At 40.3% G+C, this 19988-nt stretch overlaps 3 protein-coding genes across 3 annotated transcripts in view; 2 read left to right on the top strand and 1 right to left on the bottom strand.

Annotated features, from left to right (window-relative positions):
- LOC107631497 (eukaryotic initiation factor 4A-3) overlaps positions 1-578 on the bottom strand; it is a gene marked incomplete in the record, with an annotated part of 3662 nt that extends 3084 nt beyond the window's left edge. The window contains 2 exon segments of the mRNA XM_016334956.2: positions 1-98; positions 183-578. Of these exon segments, the coding sequence (XP_016190442.1) occupies positions 1-98; positions 183-502 (418 nt within the window).
- The window catches only part of LOC107631499 (pentatricopeptide repeat-containing protein At2g41080-like), a 16548-nt gene continuing 4531 nt past the window's right edge, over positions 7972-19988 (top strand). Inside the window, exon 1 of the mRNA XM_016334958.2 lies at positions 7972-7976. The gene's annotated coding sequence lies outside the window, so the exon portion shown is untranslated. The remainder of the gene's footprint in view (positions 7977-19988) is intronic.
- LOC107631498 (ATP-dependent zinc metalloprotease FTSH 2, chloroplastic) lies at positions 15910-19199 on the top strand. The gene is made up of 5 exons (XM_016334957.2): positions 15910-16080; positions 16445-17650; positions 17727-18040; positions 18166-18406; positions 18687-19199. The coding sequence occupies exons 2-5, from the start codon at positions 16445-16447 to the stop codon at positions 19026-19028; spliced, it is 2103 nt and encodes a 700-aa protein (XP_016190443.1). The 5' UTR covers positions 15910-16080; the 3' UTR covers positions 19029-19199.

Below are 19988 nucleotides of genomic sequence, written 5' to 3'. Positions count from 1 at the left end.
AGTGCGCCTGAATGTTTATGAAATCCCCAATCGCCAATATCACCTTCTCCGTCTGCGCCGCCAGCTCCCTCGTCGGCGACAATATCAACGCCTGAACCCTATCAAAAACAGTTCCAAAGACTCAATTATCTATCACATGAAAATAATAGTAATAACTGGAGAATTAGGGTTAGGGTTCGGACTCGCGAATGGAAGTCTCGACGCGCTGGCAGACGGTGAGGGCGATCATGGAGGTCTTGCCGGTGCCCGACTGGGCCTGGGCGATGACGTCACGACCCTGGATGATTGGCATGACAGCGCGTTGCTGAATGGCCGAGGGCTTCTCGAAGCCGTACTGGTAGATCCCGCGGAGGAGCTCCTCCTTGATCCCCATTTCCTCGAAACTCACGATAGCCTTTACGCCCTCCGTCGTCTCGAAGTCGATGTTCTCCGGCGCGCTCGTCACGCGTCGACGATTTGCCGCGATAGCCGCCGGCGATGAAGGCCCCACCGCTTCTGCCATCGCGCAAGAAGCGAGTTTGAAACAGGGCAACACACACTCAGAAAGCGAAAGCTGAACAAAGCTGATAAAATATAAAAGAGAAAAGGATAAATAAAGTTTTGTCCCACAAATATTTAAATTTTTAACAATTTAAAAATATATTTAAGTTTTTAATCTATTCTATTATATAAAAATCGGATGTCTGCACTTAATGATGGAGCTGACGTGGCATGCTCCGGAGAGTGTTTCCCGATTTAATTATTTTAACTCATTTAATACAATTTATTACCATGACTTAATTATATCAATAATTAATTTGATTAGATATTTAAATATTAATATAATTTATTATAATATATATTATTTAATTAATTTTACTACATTAATTGTAATTTGTTATATTAGTTAATTAATTTATTCATTTATAAAGTCTGAAATAAAATAAATAATTTATTGTTTATTCTAATTGAATTCATTAAATTTAATTATACATTATATACGAATTAATAATAATTTATAAATCACTCTAATTTATAATTGTTGTGTATTAACTTTGTTTATTTAATGATTAAATATACTCATATTAATTTTATCATATAATAGTTTATTTTTCTCCTATATATTTTGATTTGTATAGTTACTATTGATCTTACTGTTTTTGATCTTGCTGTTTTCATTTTCTTGAATTGTTTTTTATTTTTTATGACTTGATAATTTAAAAAAAAAGCAAAGAACAGAAAAAAAAAAGATGGCTAAAGACAAATGTTAGAAGCCTAAAGCAGCAACATCATTCATTCCTCAACATTATTATTATTATTATTATTAGTATGAACTTTATTATTTCTTTTCTAACATTTTTTAAAAAAAGCTTCTTTCTTTTTCTTAATTATTATTAATATTTTATTCTTTTCTTCTCTATTATAAATCTCCTTATAATAATTTTTTGATAGGATATTTTTTTGGTTTAATATATTTTTTCTCTATTTTTTATCAAAAATAATTTATATTAGAAAAAAAGGATAAAAGTAAATTTTAAGATTTAAATTTAAATAAGATGTGCAAAGGATAACTATTGAATTTATTTGGTCGATTTAAACACTTTGTATTATCGTCATTGAAAATTTCAAATACTATTATAATTAATTTTTAATCCAATTTTTGGTAATTAAAATTTAAATGATTGAAATTATTAAATGATGAATATTTTGTATCTCACCAATTTATTTTTTATTGAAATTAAAAAAATGATGAGTTGTTAATCAATTCTAAATTTAAATTTAAATTTGAGTAAGAAAATAAGAAAAATATTTTAAATTTTATCTCACTAACTAAAATTAATTTTAAGATAAGAAATTACTTTGTACATCATATATATTGTAAGATAGTATGGTCATTTGCTATTTTTTAATGGTAAATATTGTCAAATAAAATGGTGTAAAAAATTAGAAGAAAATGTATTTACAAGTTTAGAAAATATTAATTTATTTTTCAATAGAATAAATTATATATTGAATAACAAAAGTTGTTATTGGTTTCTTTTTACACTAACTAATACTCAACGATGGTGTTTCGATACACCATATTACCAAAATATATATTTATCGATCTAATAACTTTTAATTTGTAACGACATAAGTTTATGAATTTGAAAATTTAAAAATTATTTCATAAAATGTGAAATTTTAACAAGTAACAATGTTGATCATATTGTTTTGATTTCAAGAATGAATACGATAGTAATAAATAAAATTGTCCCATGTAAATTTTAACAAAGACAAAAATTCATAATTATTTCTATTAATGAAAAATTAATCTATTTTAAAGACAAATACAATTTTTTTTTATGAATTTCCTAACTTGATAAAGTCAATAATTAATCTACCACATATTGATACTCTATTTATTAAGGGTCTGTCGCTAACTAATGGATTGTGATACACACAAGGCGAGATTCGAACTCTAAATACTTGTTTAAGCAGACAAATGAGATGACCATTCAATAAATTTAAATTGATTAAAATAAATATTAATTATTTTTAATATTTTTAAATTATAAAATATTTATAATAATAATTACTATGTATATTTTTTATTTAAATTTTAATAAAAAATTTTATATAATTTTATGTATTATCCCGTGTAGAACACGGGAACATACACTAGTTTTTTTAAAATTTGGATATGATTCTTTTGTTTAATTGTATCTCATAGACCTAATAAAAAAATTAAACATGACTTTTGTTGTATTAGTTTAGTCAATATACACATGTATATTTGTAAGAGTTTTTAATTTGGGATAAATTAAACGTAGGAATCGATATGTCTAAATTTTGAGAAAGTAAAAAATTTAAAGGTATTTTCAAATCCTCAAGAATATAAATGTTCGCGGATCAAAAAGTCAATTACTTATTTGTCATTTTTTTAATATAAAATAAATAAGAGTGAACTATTGACTTGACCTTTGCCCATTTTTCAAAATGACAACTCGATACTGTCTTTTTTGAGTATTTTTCCGTCAACTCTAAATGAAAAATATTGACGTATTAGGTTTAAAAATGGATAAAGACTTAATAATTGTATCTAAATTCAAATTAGTTAGAGATTTATTTATCTTTATTTTTTAAATAATATTATTCATTTGTAACCTTATGGCAATATGTATTATTAATAGATTAATAATATTATTGATGCTTTGAGTTTGTCGAGTTTATAAATGGTCTCCATAATATATATAGCCTATTCATTGTGTATTTTAGTGCAAGGATATCAAATATAATTATTAATTTAGTTTAAAGAGATAAAAAATTAAATTTGTTATTACTCAAAAAATTTACTATTGTTCCGACCCAACCCAGTTGGCCCACTGCCCGAACCCGACATACCGGCCGACCCGACGGGACAATAAGACCCGAACCGGGAGGCGACCCGGATGTCACCTTCCCTCTCGAGATGTACCTGACAGCTGGGGAGGAAGCTTCCTCGAGGGTGGGCCTGCTCCTGTGGGACCCGCCCTAGTGTAGACTATATAAGGGGAGGGCCCTACCCCTCCCCAGAGGTACGCCACCTAACCCTTATCCTAACTGCCGCCTTTGTATGGATACTGACTTGAGCGTCGGAGTCCTTTTGCAGGTGGCATCCCAAGGAGGACGTTAAGCTCCGACCTCCTCCTCTACACACTAGTCCGGAAGGTCCAAACGCATGAAGGTGATCCGAACCCAGTTTTCTCATCATCCCTAAGCATTTAGCACATCCGACCCGTTCGAGACACAAGCAACCGAACATTGACGCCGTCTGTGGGGATCCTCTGGCATGAATGGATTTCCTGTTGGGGCCAGTTGAAGGGCGAGAGGAAGGCGAGGCACTGCATTCCCCTTCTCCCGAGTTACAGTCCTAACCTCCTCAAGGGGAGGTGATCGATACAAGCACTGGTCCGACCCCCCGACCGGAGGTTTCGACAGAGGAGGTGAGGCCTGAGGTCACCATCGTCGAAAATCCGAGGAAGAGAAAATTGTCCTCGAGCCTTGAGGGAATTCTTACGGTGATGGAGAAGAACTTCGATGCCGGGGACCTTTATCGACTCGTAACTCCTGCCCAGTCGGAGGACTTCTTTCTCGGTGGTCTGGCCTCCAAAGCCAAGTGGGTGTATCGCACCTTGCTCCGGGCTGCTGCCATAGCAAGGGAGGTGGAACCCGTCTTGGCTGGGGCTCGGACTCTGGAGGGTAAGCTTCAGCCAGTTGTCAATTCCCAGGAGAAGTTAAAACTGGAGGTGAAGTCACTACAGGGGTAGCTGGCTACTTCTGAGGATAAGGTAAAGGCTTCCGACGCGACGGTCGCCCGGCTTACCGAGCGAGAGCTTACTCTGGAGGGTCAGCTCAACGTTGCTCAAGGTCGGGTGAAGGAGTTGGAGAAAGAGCGTGACGATGCCGTCTTGTCGGCAAATGCTGCCAAGGCTGAGGCCGCCGAGCTGAAGAAGAAAAATAAAGAGACTGTGAAGCATGCTCCGAATGCCATTGGGGCCACCAAGAAGGCAATCAAAGCGCAAGTGAAGTTGCTGGCTCCTGACTTTGATGTCTCAGCCGTCAGCGCCTTCAAGACCATTAAGGATGGTAAGATTGTCGATCTTCGAAGAAGTGAAATATATTTCCTTGTACTTTTTTGGGCCATTCTGGCCTTGTGGTGTAATGTATTGTTTTGGGGCATTTTGGTAATTTGTGTAAACTGTTTACCATTTCTTTTGACAAGTGAAAACTTAGCCAAGCCGACTTGAGGCTTTTATGTTTGAACGTTTGAATTGTGGTCTTCATTTTCTTAGCCGTTAAGATTGTATTCGCGATTTTCATGACTCCCGGGGTGATTAATCCCGAGGTGCCGTAATGTCAACGAATTAGTCAATTCACAAGGTAAAACAACTAAATAACGCATTAGACACGATAGATCAGAAATAAGAGGTACCATCATAAGATTAGACATCATACAACTAAATCATGTTAAGTGACGATGTAGACAAAATGGGTAAGTAAATAAGAACAAGTAAACATGGGGTGGAGCGGGTATTACTAGATGGCGGATCGGCTGGTCGCCAGGTCCGTTTAGGTTTCTAAGGGTAGAACCTTTTTAAGTTTGCCACGCTCCACATTCTGGGCACCTCTCTTCCGTTCAGTCGTTCCAGCTTGTACTATCCGCTGTCGACTACTTCTTTTACCTTGTATGGGCCTTCCCAGTTAACTGCCAGTTTTCTCTTTCCAGGGGTCGGTAGGCTCACATCGTTGCATCGCAGAACCAGATTGTTTAGTTCAAAACTCCTCTTTAGTACTCTGGCGTTATACCGCAGGGCTATCCTCTGTTTCAATGCCGTTTCTGACAAGTGAGTCATTTCCCTGGTCTCGTCGACCATATCTTTCTCAACAGCTTCCTCGACTCCACCAAGGAGTAACCGCAGCCTCGGTTCTCCCACTTCCACAGGAATCACCGCATCGACCCCATAGGTAAGTCGGAAAGGCGTCTCCCCAGTGGAGGATTGCGGTGTTGTCCTGTAGAACCGTAAAACTTAGGCGAGCTCGTCTGCCCATGCTCCCTTCTTCTGGTTAAGTCATTTTTTAAGGCCTTGGAGGATGGCTTTGTTTGCCGCTTCCACTTGGCCATTGGTCTGTGGGTGCTCTACTGACGAGAACCTTTGTTTTATTCCTAGGCTGGTAAAGAACTCACCAAACTTCTTGTCAGCAAATTGTGTCCCATTATCCAATATCACGACTTCTAGGATTCCAAACCTGGAGATCACTTGCCTCCACATAAATTTTCGGCAATTTACTGACGATATGCTAGCCAACGCCTCCGCCTCAACTCTTTTAGTGTAGTAGTCAATGGCCACGATCAGGTATTTAACCTTCCCGGGGCCTATCGGGAGGGGTCCCAGAAGGTCAACCCCCCACTGGCTGAAAGGTCGGAGAGCCAAAAGCAAACTCAATTCCGCTGGTGGGGTCCTATATAAGTTGGCATTTTCCTAACACTTTTTGCATCTTTTCACGAATTCTTGGGAGTCCGCCATCATCGAGGGCCAATAGTAACCGGCCCTAACGAGCTTCCAGGCTAGGGCCCTTCCACCAATATGCTAGCTGCAACATCCCTCGTGGACCTCGCTCAAGATGTAGTCCATTTGATCGGGGCGTAGGCACTTTAAAAGGGGTTGGTTCAGTCCTCTTTTGAACAGTTGACCCTGTACTATCATGTACTTGGCTGCTTCCCTCCTTACTACCTTCGCAGCGTTCTCATCTTCACGGAGCTTCCCCTTCTCCAAGAAGTCGGTAATCGGGTCCATCCATGAGGGGATGTCGGCTGCTTGGGTTATGTGCAAAGTGACTGTTGGTTCCTTTACCAATCCTTGGATCAGGGATCGGTTTTCTGACCCTAGTTTCGTGCTTGCCAACTTTGACAGGAGGTCGACTTGTGTGTTCCTTTCTCTCGGAACATGCTGCACCACAACCTCGTCGAATTCTTCACTCAAATTTTTGACCATTTCCAAGTATTTCTGTAAAAAAGAATCCCTCGCTTGGTAGGTCCCATTGATCTGAGAAGTGACGACTTGGGAGTCATTGTTCACCTCCACTTTTGATGCCCCAAATTCCTTTGATAAGAGCAGACCTCTTATAAGGGCCTCATATTCTGCCTGGTTGTTTGAGATTGGAAAATCGAACTTGATGGACTGCTCGTATATCATTCCGGTCAGGCTTTCGAGGATTATCCCTGCCCCCCCCCGGGTCGCTCGCTACCTCCACTAGGAAGTCGGCCATCGCCTGGGCCTTAATCGCGTGTCTGGGTTCATAATGCAGATTGTACTGAGTCAGTTCAACCGACCAGGTCACCATCCGTCCTGCCAAGTCGGATTTTTGCGGAACTTGGCGAATCGCTTGATCCGTCTTGACGGTGATCCGGTGCCTCTGGAAGTACTATCTCAACCTTCGAGACGAGATCAGGAGTGTGTAGGCTAGCTTTTCCAATTTGATGTAACTTAATTCTGTGCTTTGTAGTGCTTTGCTAACGAAGTAGACCGGTTGTTGGGTCCTTCCTTCTTCTCGGACGAGGACGGCTGCCAAGGCGTCGTTCGTTACAACTAGATATAGAAATAATGTCTCGCAATCCTTGGGCTTACCTAGGACCGATGGTGCTGAGAGTATGTTTTTGAAATGGTTGAAAGCTTCTTCACAAGCCGGGGTCCATTCGAAGGCGATCCCTTTCTTCATGAGGTTGAAGAAGGGGAGGGCTTTGGCTACCGATGCACCGAGGAAGCGAGATAGGGCTGTAAGCCTTCCGGCTAACCTCTGCACATCCTTGATGCAACCTGGGCTTGTCATTCGCAAAATGGCCTCACACTTGTCGGGGTTAGCCTCGACCCCCTTTTGGATTATCATAAAACCTAGGAACTTCACGACTTCCATGGCAAAGGCGCATTTGAGGGAGTTAAGTCTCATATTGTGTCTAGGGATGGCAAAATTCCCCGAGACGCGGGAATCTCTGTGGGGACTGCCCCGAATGGGGATCCGATTGTGGAGAATTTTCCCCACGGGGATGGGGATGGGGGACGAAATTCCCCCGAAGCAGGCGCGGGGACCCGAGCGGGGATCCCCGCCCCGTCCCCGCTATTCCCCGAAATTTATGAATTCCTTGAATTATCCTTAATAGTTTATTTCTCATATATGTTTTTTAGACATTTCTCACACACACATATATATAGAAACCCAAAACTTCTAATCTTTATTTACATAACCCTTCTTCAATTCAGAGATTCATAAGGCAGTCCATACTTCATCCAACCTCTCTGCAGCCACCCCCTCGTCACCCTTCTCACCGCATCGTCACACCTCACCGTGCCATCACCCTTACCGCGTCGTAATTTCTTTTTGCGGCGTTCCTTTTCGTAATTCTGTCGTCGTGTCCATTCTCCTCTCTGTTGCCGCGTCTCCCACCTCGTCTACTACTTTGTCCTTTAGCTCGTCGTTGCGTCCCCATTGCGTTATTTCGAAAGAAATCACCATCGTGTCATTTAGACTTTTTGTATAAGATCTTGTAGTTTTTGTATAAGATAGATACTTGCAGCTCTATTCATATGGAAATTAATAATTAGTTAGAACTATTATGTACATGGGGAATGGGGATGGGGAGAAATATTCCGATGGGGAGCAATATTTCCCACGGCAAGAGCTGGTCTTCACCAAGATATCATCCACGTATACCTCTACCGATTTCCTGATTAAATCATTGAAAACCTTGTTCATCAATCTCTAGTAAGTCGCCCCTGTATTCTTCAATCCAAATGGCATTACCTTGTAGCAATAAGTGTCCCTTGGCGTTATGAACGCTATTTTTTTGTCGTCTGGCCGGTGCATCGGTATCTAGTTATACCCAGAGTACGCGTCCATGAAGCTTAGGAAACGATAACCTGCTGTCGCGTCCACAAGGGCGTCAATGCTAAGAAGGGTGAAGGAGTCCTTGGGGAATGCTTTGTTGAGGTCTGAATAGTCGACACATATCCTCCACTTTCCGTTGGCCTTATTGACAAGGACCACATTCGACAACCATGTCGAGTAGTCCAGTTCCCTGATGAACCCTGCTCCCAACAAGCTGGCCGTCTGCTTGGCTACCTCGTTGGCTCTTTCCTGGGACATCCTTCTTCGTCTCTGGGCCACGAGCTTGGCATCCGGTCTCACGTCTAGTCGGTGTGACATAAACTCGGGGTCTACTCCCGGCATGTCGGCTAGTGTCCAAGCGAATAGGTCACCATTTTCTCTTATGGCCTTTATGAGGGGCTCTTTTAAGTTGTGGGGGAGGTTCCTATTCACGAAGGTGAATTTGTCCTCCGTGTCCCCAACCCTGAATTTTTCCAAATCTCCCTCGAGCTCAAGTCTCGATCTGTCGTCAACCCGGGCATCTAAGTCGGCCAAGAAGACCCCAGATGCTTCCTTCAGTCTCTTCCTTAGGGAGAGACTGGCGTTATCGCATGCAACCGCCGTTTCTAAGTCCCCCCTAAAGGATCCCACCGATCCATCGTCAGTGACAAATTTCATGACCAAAAGCTTAGTGCATATTACAGCAGAGAATTCATTGATCGTTTTTCTTCTCAGGATGACATTGTAAGCCATGGAGTCTCTCAGGATGACAAACTCTGCCATTACCGACCTCTTACCTCCTCCTCCGTCGATGCGAACTGAAAGGAAAACTACCCCGTCGAGCTTTATGAAGTTGTCCCCTAGGCCGACCACTCCGTGTTGGTGGGCTTTTAGATCGGTTTCTCGGAGTCCCAGGGCATCGAAGGTGTTCCTGACATGATGTTGGAGTTGGCTCCGGTGTCCACGAGGATTCGTTTCACCAGACATGTTCCGACTCTTGCTGTGATCACTAAAGGGGGGTTCTCCGGGGTGTCGTGGAACCATTGGTCCTCTGGTTCGAACGATATCCTTGGGGTTCTCCTGGGCGAGGGCCCTTGGTTAGTTGATGATACAGCCAAGATCTTGGCGTCTTTCTTTGCTGCCGACTTTGATCTTGGTGCTACGTCTCTTCCGACTACAACGTTGACGATAGCAAGGCCGCGGTCGTTGTCTTCTTCGGGCTCTTGTCTCGGCTTCACAGCTCGGCTTCTGTCGTCGTCGAATTGGTTGCGCTCTCACCTCCTGGGTTCTCTTGTAAACTGTGAGAACTCCATCAGTTTGCCTTCGCGGATTGCTTGTTCCAAAGCATCCTTTAGATCAAAGCAGTCCTGGGTCTTGTGGCCGAAACCTTTATGGTAGTCGCAATAGAGACTCTTATTCCCGCCAGTTCTATCCTTGAGTTGTCAGGGTTTTGACAAGATGCCTTTGTCGGCTATTTATTGGTATATCTCAACGACCGGGGCCGTCAAAGGGGTATAATTTGTGAACTTTCCTACTTAGGGGAAAGGCTTAAAAGGTTTAGTCGGTCCTCCGTCCTTGGAGTATTCCTTGGGCCTTTCCCCGTTCTCGGGTTGACGGGGAGGATGGTTGGTGGGCTGCCGTTTGTTGGCTGCCACCACCTAGCTGACCTCCTCATCGTTCATGTATTCTCTTGCCACGTTCTGAATTTCTTGCATGGTCCATACATGCTTGGTGGTGAAGTGTTTCCTAAAGTCTTTGTTCGACAGCCCGTTCGTCAGGCACATGCTAGCCACCAAGTCGATCAAGCCATCAATCTCTAGGCACTCATCGTTGAACCTGTCAAGATACTTCTTGGTCGGCTCCCCGTTTCTTTGGGTTACCCATAGGAGGTTGATCGAGTGCTTGTCTTTGGCAATACGCGTGGTAAATTATGCTAGAAAGCTGCGAGTTATGTCCGTGAAGGTCGTCACGGACCCTTGGGGGAGCGCGTTGAACCATCAGATTGCCGGTCCTGCCAGGGTTACGGAGAAAATGCGACACCTCACCTCATCGCCCACACCCTCCAGGTTCATTCTAGCTTCAAAGGCCGTTAGGTGTTCCTAAGGGTCCTGGGTTCCTTCATATCCCATGTCCGTTGGCTTACCGAAGTGCTTCGGCAGCCGGATCTTAAGAATAGAGTGGTGAAAAGGGGTTGCTCCCATGATTATGAGGTTTCGTCGCCTTCTAGGCCTCTCTCTACTCTTTTCTTGGTCTTCCGCCTCAACATGAGTCGCGAAAGGCCGAGTGTAAATTATGGGGTCTTGTCGTCTTCTCGGTATCTCCCCGCTTTCGCCTTGGTCCTCGGACTCCACGCGGGCCGAGGGGGACCGGGAACCCGTTCTATGCTTGGCGTGGTTCCTCCGGGGACTTCTTCCTCGGGTTTCCTCTCTCCTTTGAGGAGATCGGTCGTGAGGTTGATTCGGGCCGGATTGGTAGCGATCCCTGGCCACGAGCTCCCTCTCAAGATTTTGCACTCTGTGGCACAACTCCTGCATGATTCTCGCGTTGTCGCCCCCCGTCCCTCCGAAAGGACGCCTTTCACGGGATCGGGAGGGAAGACCATCCCCGCGAGAGGGGGACCTCGTGCATTTGCGGGAGAAAGCTAAGGAGGCCACCCTGCTGGTTCGGTGAGCGCCCTCTTCCTCGCGTGGCTCGCCTTCCTCTCGCCCTTCAACTGGCCCCAGCAGAAAATCCATTCATGCTAAAGGATCTCCACAGACGTCGCCAATATTCGGTTGCTCGTGTTCCGAATGGGTTGGATGTGCTAAATGCTTAGGGATGATGGGAAAACTGGACTCGGATCACCTTCGTGCGTCTGGATCTCCCGGACCAGCGTGTAGAGTAGGAGGTCGGAACTTGAGGTCCTCTCAGGTTGGCGATGTGAAGTGAAGAGAGGAGGGATGCCACCTGCAAAAAGGACTCCGACGCTCAAGTCAGTGTCCATACAAAGGCGGCAGTTAGGATAAGGGTTAGGTGACGTACCTCTGAGGAGGGGTAGGACCATCCCCTTATATAGTCTACACTAGGACGAGTCCCACAGGAGCAGGCCCACCTTCGAGGAAGCTTCCTCCCCAGCTGTCAGGTACATCTCGAGAGGGGAGGTGACATCCGGGTCGCCTCTCGGTTCGGGTCGTATTGTCAGGTCAACCGGTATGTCGGGTTCGGGCAGTGGGCCAACTGGGCTGGGCCGGAACAACTATATATCAAATAATGTGTTCATTAGTTTTCACTTTATTGTGAAAATTATCTAGATCATAATAGTAACAGTATATCATAGGGTTATTATTATTAATGTATTAACCGAATTTTAATATTTATTATTTATATATTTAAAATTTTTATTTGAGAATTATTTATTTTGTTTTATAATAAATTAGGAATAAGAATTAATTTAAAAATATATTGTTTAAAGAATAAGGACAAATAAACTCCTAACTAATTTGAATTTAGAGACAATTAGGCCCCTGTCTATTTTTGAACCTGACACAACAACATTTTTCGTTCAGAGTTGACGGAGAAACACCCACAAGGACCGCGTTGTGTCACGAAAGTAGAGGACAAGAACTGAAGTGGATCGTTTTTATTTTAAGGGGTCGCGTTGTCATTCTGAAAAATAGCTAGGGGCCGAATTGGTAGTTCACTCAATAAATAAATAATATTGCTTTATGATAAGGAAATATAATTATTTTTTTAAATAAACAAAAAATGTTTTATTTACCAAAATATACCATTTATAGCATTTTTACGAAAATTCATTCTATCTCTTATCTCATTTACGGAAATAAGAATGCACGTATCTCATTTACACTATAAACAAGATTTGGCAATATATGGAAGACGTGCATATTTCATTTACAGTATAAATAAGATATGTGTATTCTTATTTCATTTACACTATAAACGAGATACATAATAAGTTATGACGTTTACACTGTAAACAAAATATGTTATAACAAATTTTTAGTGGCTATTAAAAAGATGTGTAACCTTTTGTATTCTCCACAAATATTTCACTTTTTCTTCTTTTTCGTTTTTCTTTTAAAAAATAAGCCAAAATGTCTAATAGTAGTGGATATGTAGTTGTAAGTATGTATTTCAATTGGCATATGAGAAACAGTGACACTGGGATGATATGTGAGTGTGATAATCCCATTCTGTTGCGCACTCAGTGAGTAAATTTTTTGTTCGAACTGAAGAGTCTGATATTGAGTAGCGTTGGCGGTAGTGGGAGAAAAGAGATTGGAAGAGTGGGGTATAGATTGCTAGCACCGTTTTTGACTCCATGGCGATGAGCATGTGCGCCTCATGTTTGCCGAGAATCATGGCGGAACAAGTGATTGAACTTTTTGTGGAAGTTGATGATGTTGGTGGCGGTGGATCTGGTCTCTTGGATTTTGTGCAGGATGACCCACCTCTCGCACCACCACTACTACACGTTGCTAGTCCAGTGGAAGACATGGACGTGGATGGTGAGGACTCCGATGAGGAGTATGTTGCGAATAGCAACGATAGTGGTTCTTCTCAAGATAATGAGGAGGAGTAGTTTATACTAGACGCCGGTCGAGGCATCAATTCGGTATCTTCTGCTTGCCCCGCACCCAATTCTGGTCTTATCAGTTGTACCCAGTCACTATTATACATTAGATCTGGATGCGATACACGAAAAAACTCAATTTTTCAACACGAGTGAAGGAAATTACAACTTAGACGATGGTATGGAGTTTCAGATTGGCCACAAATTCAAAAGCATGGATGCAGTAATGTAGGGTGTGAAGAATTACAGTATTTGCAGAAGTATTGAATACCGAGTTGTGGAGTCGAACCGATTAAAGTACCATGTACATTGCCGGCAATATGCAGCAGGATGCCCTTGGAGTCTCCGTGTTACCCTCCGACGTCTCGGATATTGATGAGGTCAAGTTTAACTGTGGTGTATTTTCTCATTTATCATTGTTATATTTGGTGTAAATGCCAACCATGTATGTGTTATTTCGTTAGGGAGGTGTGTAGGGTTAGAGGAGCACACACATGTTTAGCACCCACCATGTCTCAGGACCATCAACAGTTGGATAGCAGCCTCACAACCCATCCGTCAGCATCCTTGTTCTACAAGGTGTAGTTAGGCAAAGCTATCACTTTAAACCCTCGTACAGAAATATCTGGATGGAGAAACAAAAGGCAATTGCGCATATATACGGTGATTGGAAATAGTCATACAATAAGGTGTCGAGGTTGCTGCAAGCACTGCAGAGTTGTTGTCTCGAAATAATATGTGAGTTCAAGGTCGTACTGTACTATGATGGGCACCTTATGGTGCACGACTATAGCATGTTTGATAAGGTATTCTGGGCCTTTTCTGCCTGTGAGGAGGCTTTCAAGAATTACAAGCCATTCGTCTCTGTTGATGGCATGCTTCTGTATAGCAAATATGGTGGTATGTTGCTTATTGCATTAGCACAAGACGGTGACAGCAATATTCTTTCTGTTGCTTTTGTAATTGTTGAGTCTGAGACTACGGAGTCTTAGTCTTTCTTCCTTACTAATTTGAGACGACATTTGACCCCACAAAAGGACTGTTGACTATTTCTAATAGATCACTGGAAATTAAGACTACACTGAGAGCCGATAATAGTGGTTGGCAGTCTGCTAGAGCGTTCCATGCTTATTGTGTCAGGTACATGGCCGCGAACTTTATGTCTCATTTCAAGTCTGCCGAGGGCAAACAATATCTCATAAATGCTGCTTATAGTCCAAGTAATACTGGGTACAGAGAGGTTTGTCACCGAAGCTAGCCTCCATCAAGTAGGGAACAATGGCGTCTGGTGGTGCAAGTGTGTGACTCACTCGATTGGGAAGAAGTAGACAAGGTCTCTGATAAAAAAATTAAAAACCTAAATAAGAAATCTATAAAGTTATAAAAATATCAAAGTTAACAAAAAAAAAAATCTTCTAATAAACATTTACATAACAAATTAATTTAACTTATAAGTAAACTAATTTAACAAATAACTAAAAATATTTACTTGATAAATTAATTTAAGTAAAAAATATTTACTTAAATAATTAATAACTAAATTAATAAATATATACTTAATAAATTAATTTAAATAAAATATTTACTTAAGTAATTAATAACTAAATTAATAAACATCTACTTAAGTCTTAATAACTTAATTTAAATAAAAACAAAATTAAATAAACATTTACTTAACAAATTAATTTGACTAATGCCTAAAATTAACCCTTATTAATAATACATTCATCTATCTAACATATATTATATACTAATTCTATAAAAATATCCTAAGTATGGCTATACATATATGCTCTAACATAAATATAAAAATAACAGTACTAACCTCGAAGTCGGCTATCCCAATAATATGCCATATCGCGTTCAATTGATTGATGTTTGCATCATGTGCATCTGTGCGCGTCACAGTCTCTGAATAATTCGATAATATTTTACTAATTCTATCGATTACAATCACTATTAAATATAGAATATATTCACATTTTAAATTTATAAATAAAATCATACTCAATTACAAAATATGCTGTAAAAAATTACTCTAAAGACAACTATACTATTCTTTATTCATGATCCTATAACAGAGTTACATTTATAAACTGGAACTTAACACAGAGAATCATATCTCTGTTGCCTTCTACTGCATACACATTTATACCTATTTCTCTTCTCTTATTCTGTAAGAGCATACAGTAATTTCTCCCATAATACACCAACAATCTATATCCTTTAAAGCAAATGCACATTGTTTTCTCTCAACAATTGTATTTTCTTCATCACAAATCTTATACAAGTCAATTGGATTTAGAATTGAAAACAAATATCTGTATTATTTTAATAAACAGCTATATATTAATTGACAATAATTATTTAAATTATTTTAATAATTATAAAGTTATAAAACATTTCAATGCTCACATGAGTTGACATGCCTTATGTTATAACCAACTAGTAGCACTGTACATATTTTAAATACTATAAAAAGGATCAAAAGTACTTCAAACAAAAACGATAACACAAAAGTCCACCACCATAAATCAATTACTATTTGATGCTTCTTAAAAAATGAATATTAGTCTGCTGAATTTCACATAAGAAATTCATTCCTTACACCCCACTTCTCCCAAGACTTAGTCCAATTTCTGAAAATATAGGAATTTAGCTAGTTATATATAAATGTGCGTTATATTTTGATTAACAGATTAAAAGGCCTTATCAAGAATAATAAGATAAATAGAATGACAAAAATGAACAAAATTAAAGATGCAAATTCCCTTATTATTATTGTAGCTGGAGTGGCTTATAAAAACTGAATACGTGTCACTACGAGTTGACAATCAAATACGAAACAACATTCTTAAACCTATTTTCAAATATATTTTTTAATTTTTCATGTATGGTCAAATTTTTGCCGAAACCCGAGTGGATCGACGTAGGAAAATTTCCAACAGAATATATATGAAGCGAAATAAGAAAATTAAATTCCGTCCAAAAAAAAAAACGAGAGTCAAACGTTAGAAAGTGGCCACGTAAGGCAATCCGAAACCATAGCCACTGCTTCTAAAACCAAACGCTCCATTTCACACTCTTCCCAAACTGGTTTTGCTGCTCTCTCTTTTTCAGCTTTCATTCACATTCTCCCTTCCAAGGTAATTTACTTCTTTTCAATTTTCATTTCCATGCATTTTCTCATGCCCTTACTTCAAACTTGATTGTTCCATGTCTATATTAGTTTTTCTCATGTAATTTGCTTGTTGAAGTTGTTAACGATGGATCTTCTAATCTCAATAGCTTCATGTTTAGAGTCAGATATTGTGTTCCGTCAATTGTATATTGAAAGAAACTTTCTTCCAATTGCAGAATCTTTGTGTATTTCGAACTTTATGTGTTGATGTGTAATAATTTGTTACTTATAAGTTATAACCACAATGGTACCAATTAAAAGGGAAAAAAAATTTAAAATTTCATGCTAATCACTTGAATTATTCAATGTTTACAACGTTTTTGATGCAGATGGCGGCATCATCAGCATGTCTTATTGGAAATGGTTTATCTACACGGAGTAATAGAACAACTCTCAGCAAGAACTTCAATAGAAGCTACCTCTTCTCATCTTGGAGAATTTCATCACTGAATAAGGCACCCAATTCTAAACCTGCAACAATAAAGGCATCATCATCATCATCCTTGGACCAAAGCAACCATGAAGGGCGAAGGGGGTTTCTAAAATTCTTGGCTGGAAATGTTGGGGCTGGCTTACCTGCATTGTTGGGTAGCGGCAAGGCTTATGCCGATGAACAACAAGGGGTTTCCTCCTCAAGAATGTCTTACTCGAGGTTCCTCGAGTATTTGGACAAGGATAGAGTCAGCAGAGTGGATCTCTATGAGAATGGAACCATAGCTATAGTTGAGGCTGTTTCTCCTGAATTGGGGAATAGGGTTCAGCGTGTGAGAGTTCAACTTCCAGGACTTAACCAAGAGCTCCTTCAGAAATTCAGGGAGAAGAACATTGACTTTGCTGCTCACAATGCACAAGAAGATTCTGGTTCTCTTTTGTTTAACCTGATTGGGAATTTGGCCTTCCCTCTGATCTTGATTGGTGGATTATTCCTTCTCTCGAGACGATCTGGAGGGATGGGAGGTCCTGGTGGGCCTGGCTTTCCTCTTGCTTTTGGTCAATCCAAGGCCAAGTTTCAAATGGAACCGAATACCGGGGTGACGTTTGATGATGTTGCTGGGGTGGATGAAGCTAAGCAGGATTTTATGGAGGTGGTGGAGTTTCTGAAGAAGCCTGAAAGGTTCACTGCTGTTGGAGCTCGCATACCAAAGGGTGTTCTTCTTGTTGGACCTCCTGGAACTGGGAAGACCCTTTTGGCCAAGGCGATCGCTGGTGAAGCTGGTGTTCCGTTCTTCTCAATCTCAGGTTCTGAGTTTGTTGAGATGTTTGTTGGTATCGGTGCTTCACGAGTCCGTGATTTATTCAAGAAGGCTAAAGAGAATGCCCCTTGCATTGTGTTCGTTGATGAAATTGATGCTGTTGGGAGACAAAGAGGGACTGGAATTGGTGGAGGGAATGATGAAAGAGAACAGACACTCAATCAGCTTTTGACAGAAATGGATGGGTTTGAGGGTAATACAGGCATCATCGTAATTGCAGCTACTAACAGGGCTGACATTCTTGACTCTGCTTTGTTAAGGCCGGGCCGATTTGATAGACAGGTATGCTTGTATAAATTATAATGAATTTTTCAGTGCTTTGGTGGCGAGTAAATTACTGAGCATAATGCTTTTGTAGGTAACAGTCGATGTTCCAGATGTAAAGGGAAGGACTGAAATCCTAAAGGTTCATGGTAGCAATAAAAAGTTTGATTCTGATGTTTCACTTGAAGTAATTGCAATGAGAACACCCGGTTTTAGCGGAGCTGATCTTGCAAATCTATTGAATGAAGCTGCTATACTGGCTGGTCGTCGGGGAAAGACAGCAATCTCATCTAAAGAGATTGATGATTCTATTGATAGGATTGTGGCTGGAATGGAAGGAACGGTGATGACTGATGGGAAGAGCAAAAGTTTAGTGGCATATCATGAAGTCGGGCATGCCATTTGTGGGTAAGAACTAAGAAATTTTCTTCGTGAATTCATCTTCTGTGACACATGAACACAAATCTTAGAAGCAGTTTTAGCAAACTATTCTCAGATGTTGTTCTGAAAGATGCATTTCTACTTTCTTGCAGAACTTTGACCCCTGGTCATGATGCTGTGCAAAAAGTAACACTAATTCCCCGTGGTCAAGCTCGAGGCCTTACATGGTTCATTCCTTCCGACGACCCAACCTTGATCTCCAAACAACAACTCTTTGCAAGAATTGTTGGAGGATTAGGCGGTAGGGCTGCCGAGGAAGTTATTTTTGGCGAGCCTGAGGTTACAACTGGAGCAGCTGGAGATTTGCAGCAAATCACTGGTTTGGCAAAACAGGTACACTTAATTCACACTACTTGCATTTCTTGTTTTGTTTTATAGCACCATTAACTGGGAATCAAATCTAGATTTGGTGATATCTTTAGAACAATTTCAATTAGGTTGTTAGCTTGAATTAATCTGTAGTTGAAACCAAGAAAATTTAAATATGGCTTTACTTAAAGAAAGTTGATTTACATTCTAGAGTATAAACTTTAATCTCTTTTGTCCCATGTTATCAACAACATCTTTTGACTTTCCTTCCTTGTCCTCCTTTGCTGTTTGAACACACTTGCAGATGGTAACCACATTTGGAATGTCTGATATCGGTCCTTGGTCGCTAATGGATGCTTCGGCACAAAGTGGGGATGTTATCATGAGAATGATGGCAAGGAACTCGATGTCAGAGAAGCTGGCAGAAGACATTGATGCTGCTGTCAAGAGGCTATCAGATGAAGCATATGTGATTGCACTGAGCCATATAAGGAACAACCGCGAGGCCATCGATAAGATTGTGGAAGTCCTGTTGGAGAAAGAGACTATATCTGGAGATGAATTCCGTGCTCTCCTCTCTGAGTTTGTGGAAATTCCGGCCGAAAATCGGGTCCCTCCTTCAACTCCAGTACCTGCCACTGTTTGAATAGGCCATATTATGTAAAACTAATATAATTGGTGAAATATGTATATCTTAGAAATCTCATAGATTACTTCGTTTTTGTAGTGTTGACAACTGAGAAAATGTACCAAAGAGCAAATATTGTGTGTAAAAATTCATAGTTTCTTTTGCATCTATGAAAATAATACTGAGCAACTGTTTTTTTTTTTGTTTAAACAGAAACAGGACATTGGTGAGTTCTGTCCTCTTTGGCAGTTGGCAAAACGGTCAAAGAAGGACGATACACTTAAATCTGGTTGAAAGATTTTGGACTTGAATCTTGTTAGTAATTAGAAAGTGAACGATTTCGTAGCTTGGGCTACCATAATCCACGTCAAATAAGTTCATTATGTCATATGAATAAGAGCTATGATACTCTCTCCAAAACTTGGATTGCTTTGATGAGAGCTTTGCTGTCAGCTGACCCTTAAATGGAGCATAGATCCGTCAGCTAATCCTTAAATGAAGTTCAGATTTAAATGAAGTTCAGATTCACGGTAATACGGAATTTACAATTCAATTTCCGTAGAACTACTGGTAAGTGTATTGGGTCGCATCAAGTAATAAATTCACGGTGAGTGAGTGTCGATTCTACAAGAATTAACGGATTATGCAAGCAATAGTTAGTTGATTATTCTAGTTAGACGGTCATTTTTGGATGATGATCAAACAAGAAATGTAAGTGACTTAAAAAAAATTTTAGTTGATTATATGTTACGCATCAATCCCAAACCCAAATTCATAACAATTGAGAGAAAGAACTTCAAGTATCGATTCTATGATCATTTCTCTAGCTCTCATAGAATTCAAGTTGAATTCAACTCCTTTCTCAAGATAATTGAATCCTTATAATCGAGAACGAAAATTCTTTTTAAAAAAATAATGAAGAATTGAAGATGAAGAATAAAATAAATTAATCCAATGAAAAAAATTAGAAGCTCATAC

Source organism: Arachis ipaensis, chromosome B03 (assembly GCF_000816755.2).
Source record: "Arachis ipaensis cultivar K30076 chromosome B03, Araip1.1, whole genome shotgun sequence".
Taxonomy (NCBI): Eukaryota; Viridiplantae; Streptophyta; class Magnoliopsida; order Fabales; family Fabaceae; genus Arachis; species Arachis ipaensis.
The sequence above is the reverse complement of the archived record's forward strand: the minus strand, read 5'-3'. Positions and strand labels throughout refer to the sequence as shown.

Coding starts and splice junctions, on each gene's coding strand:
- LOC107631498 (XM_016334957.2), top strand. CDS start 16,445: ATGGCGGCATCATCAGCATGTCTTATTGGAAATGGTTTATCTACACGG. Junction 17,651..17,726: donor CGGGCCGATTTGATAGACAG/GTATGCTTGTAT, acceptor ATGCTTTTGTAG/GTAACAGTCGATGTTCCAGA. Junction 18,407..18,686: donor TCACTGGTTTGGCAAAACAG/GTACACTTAATT, acceptor ACACACTTGCAG/ATGGTAACCACATTTGGAAT.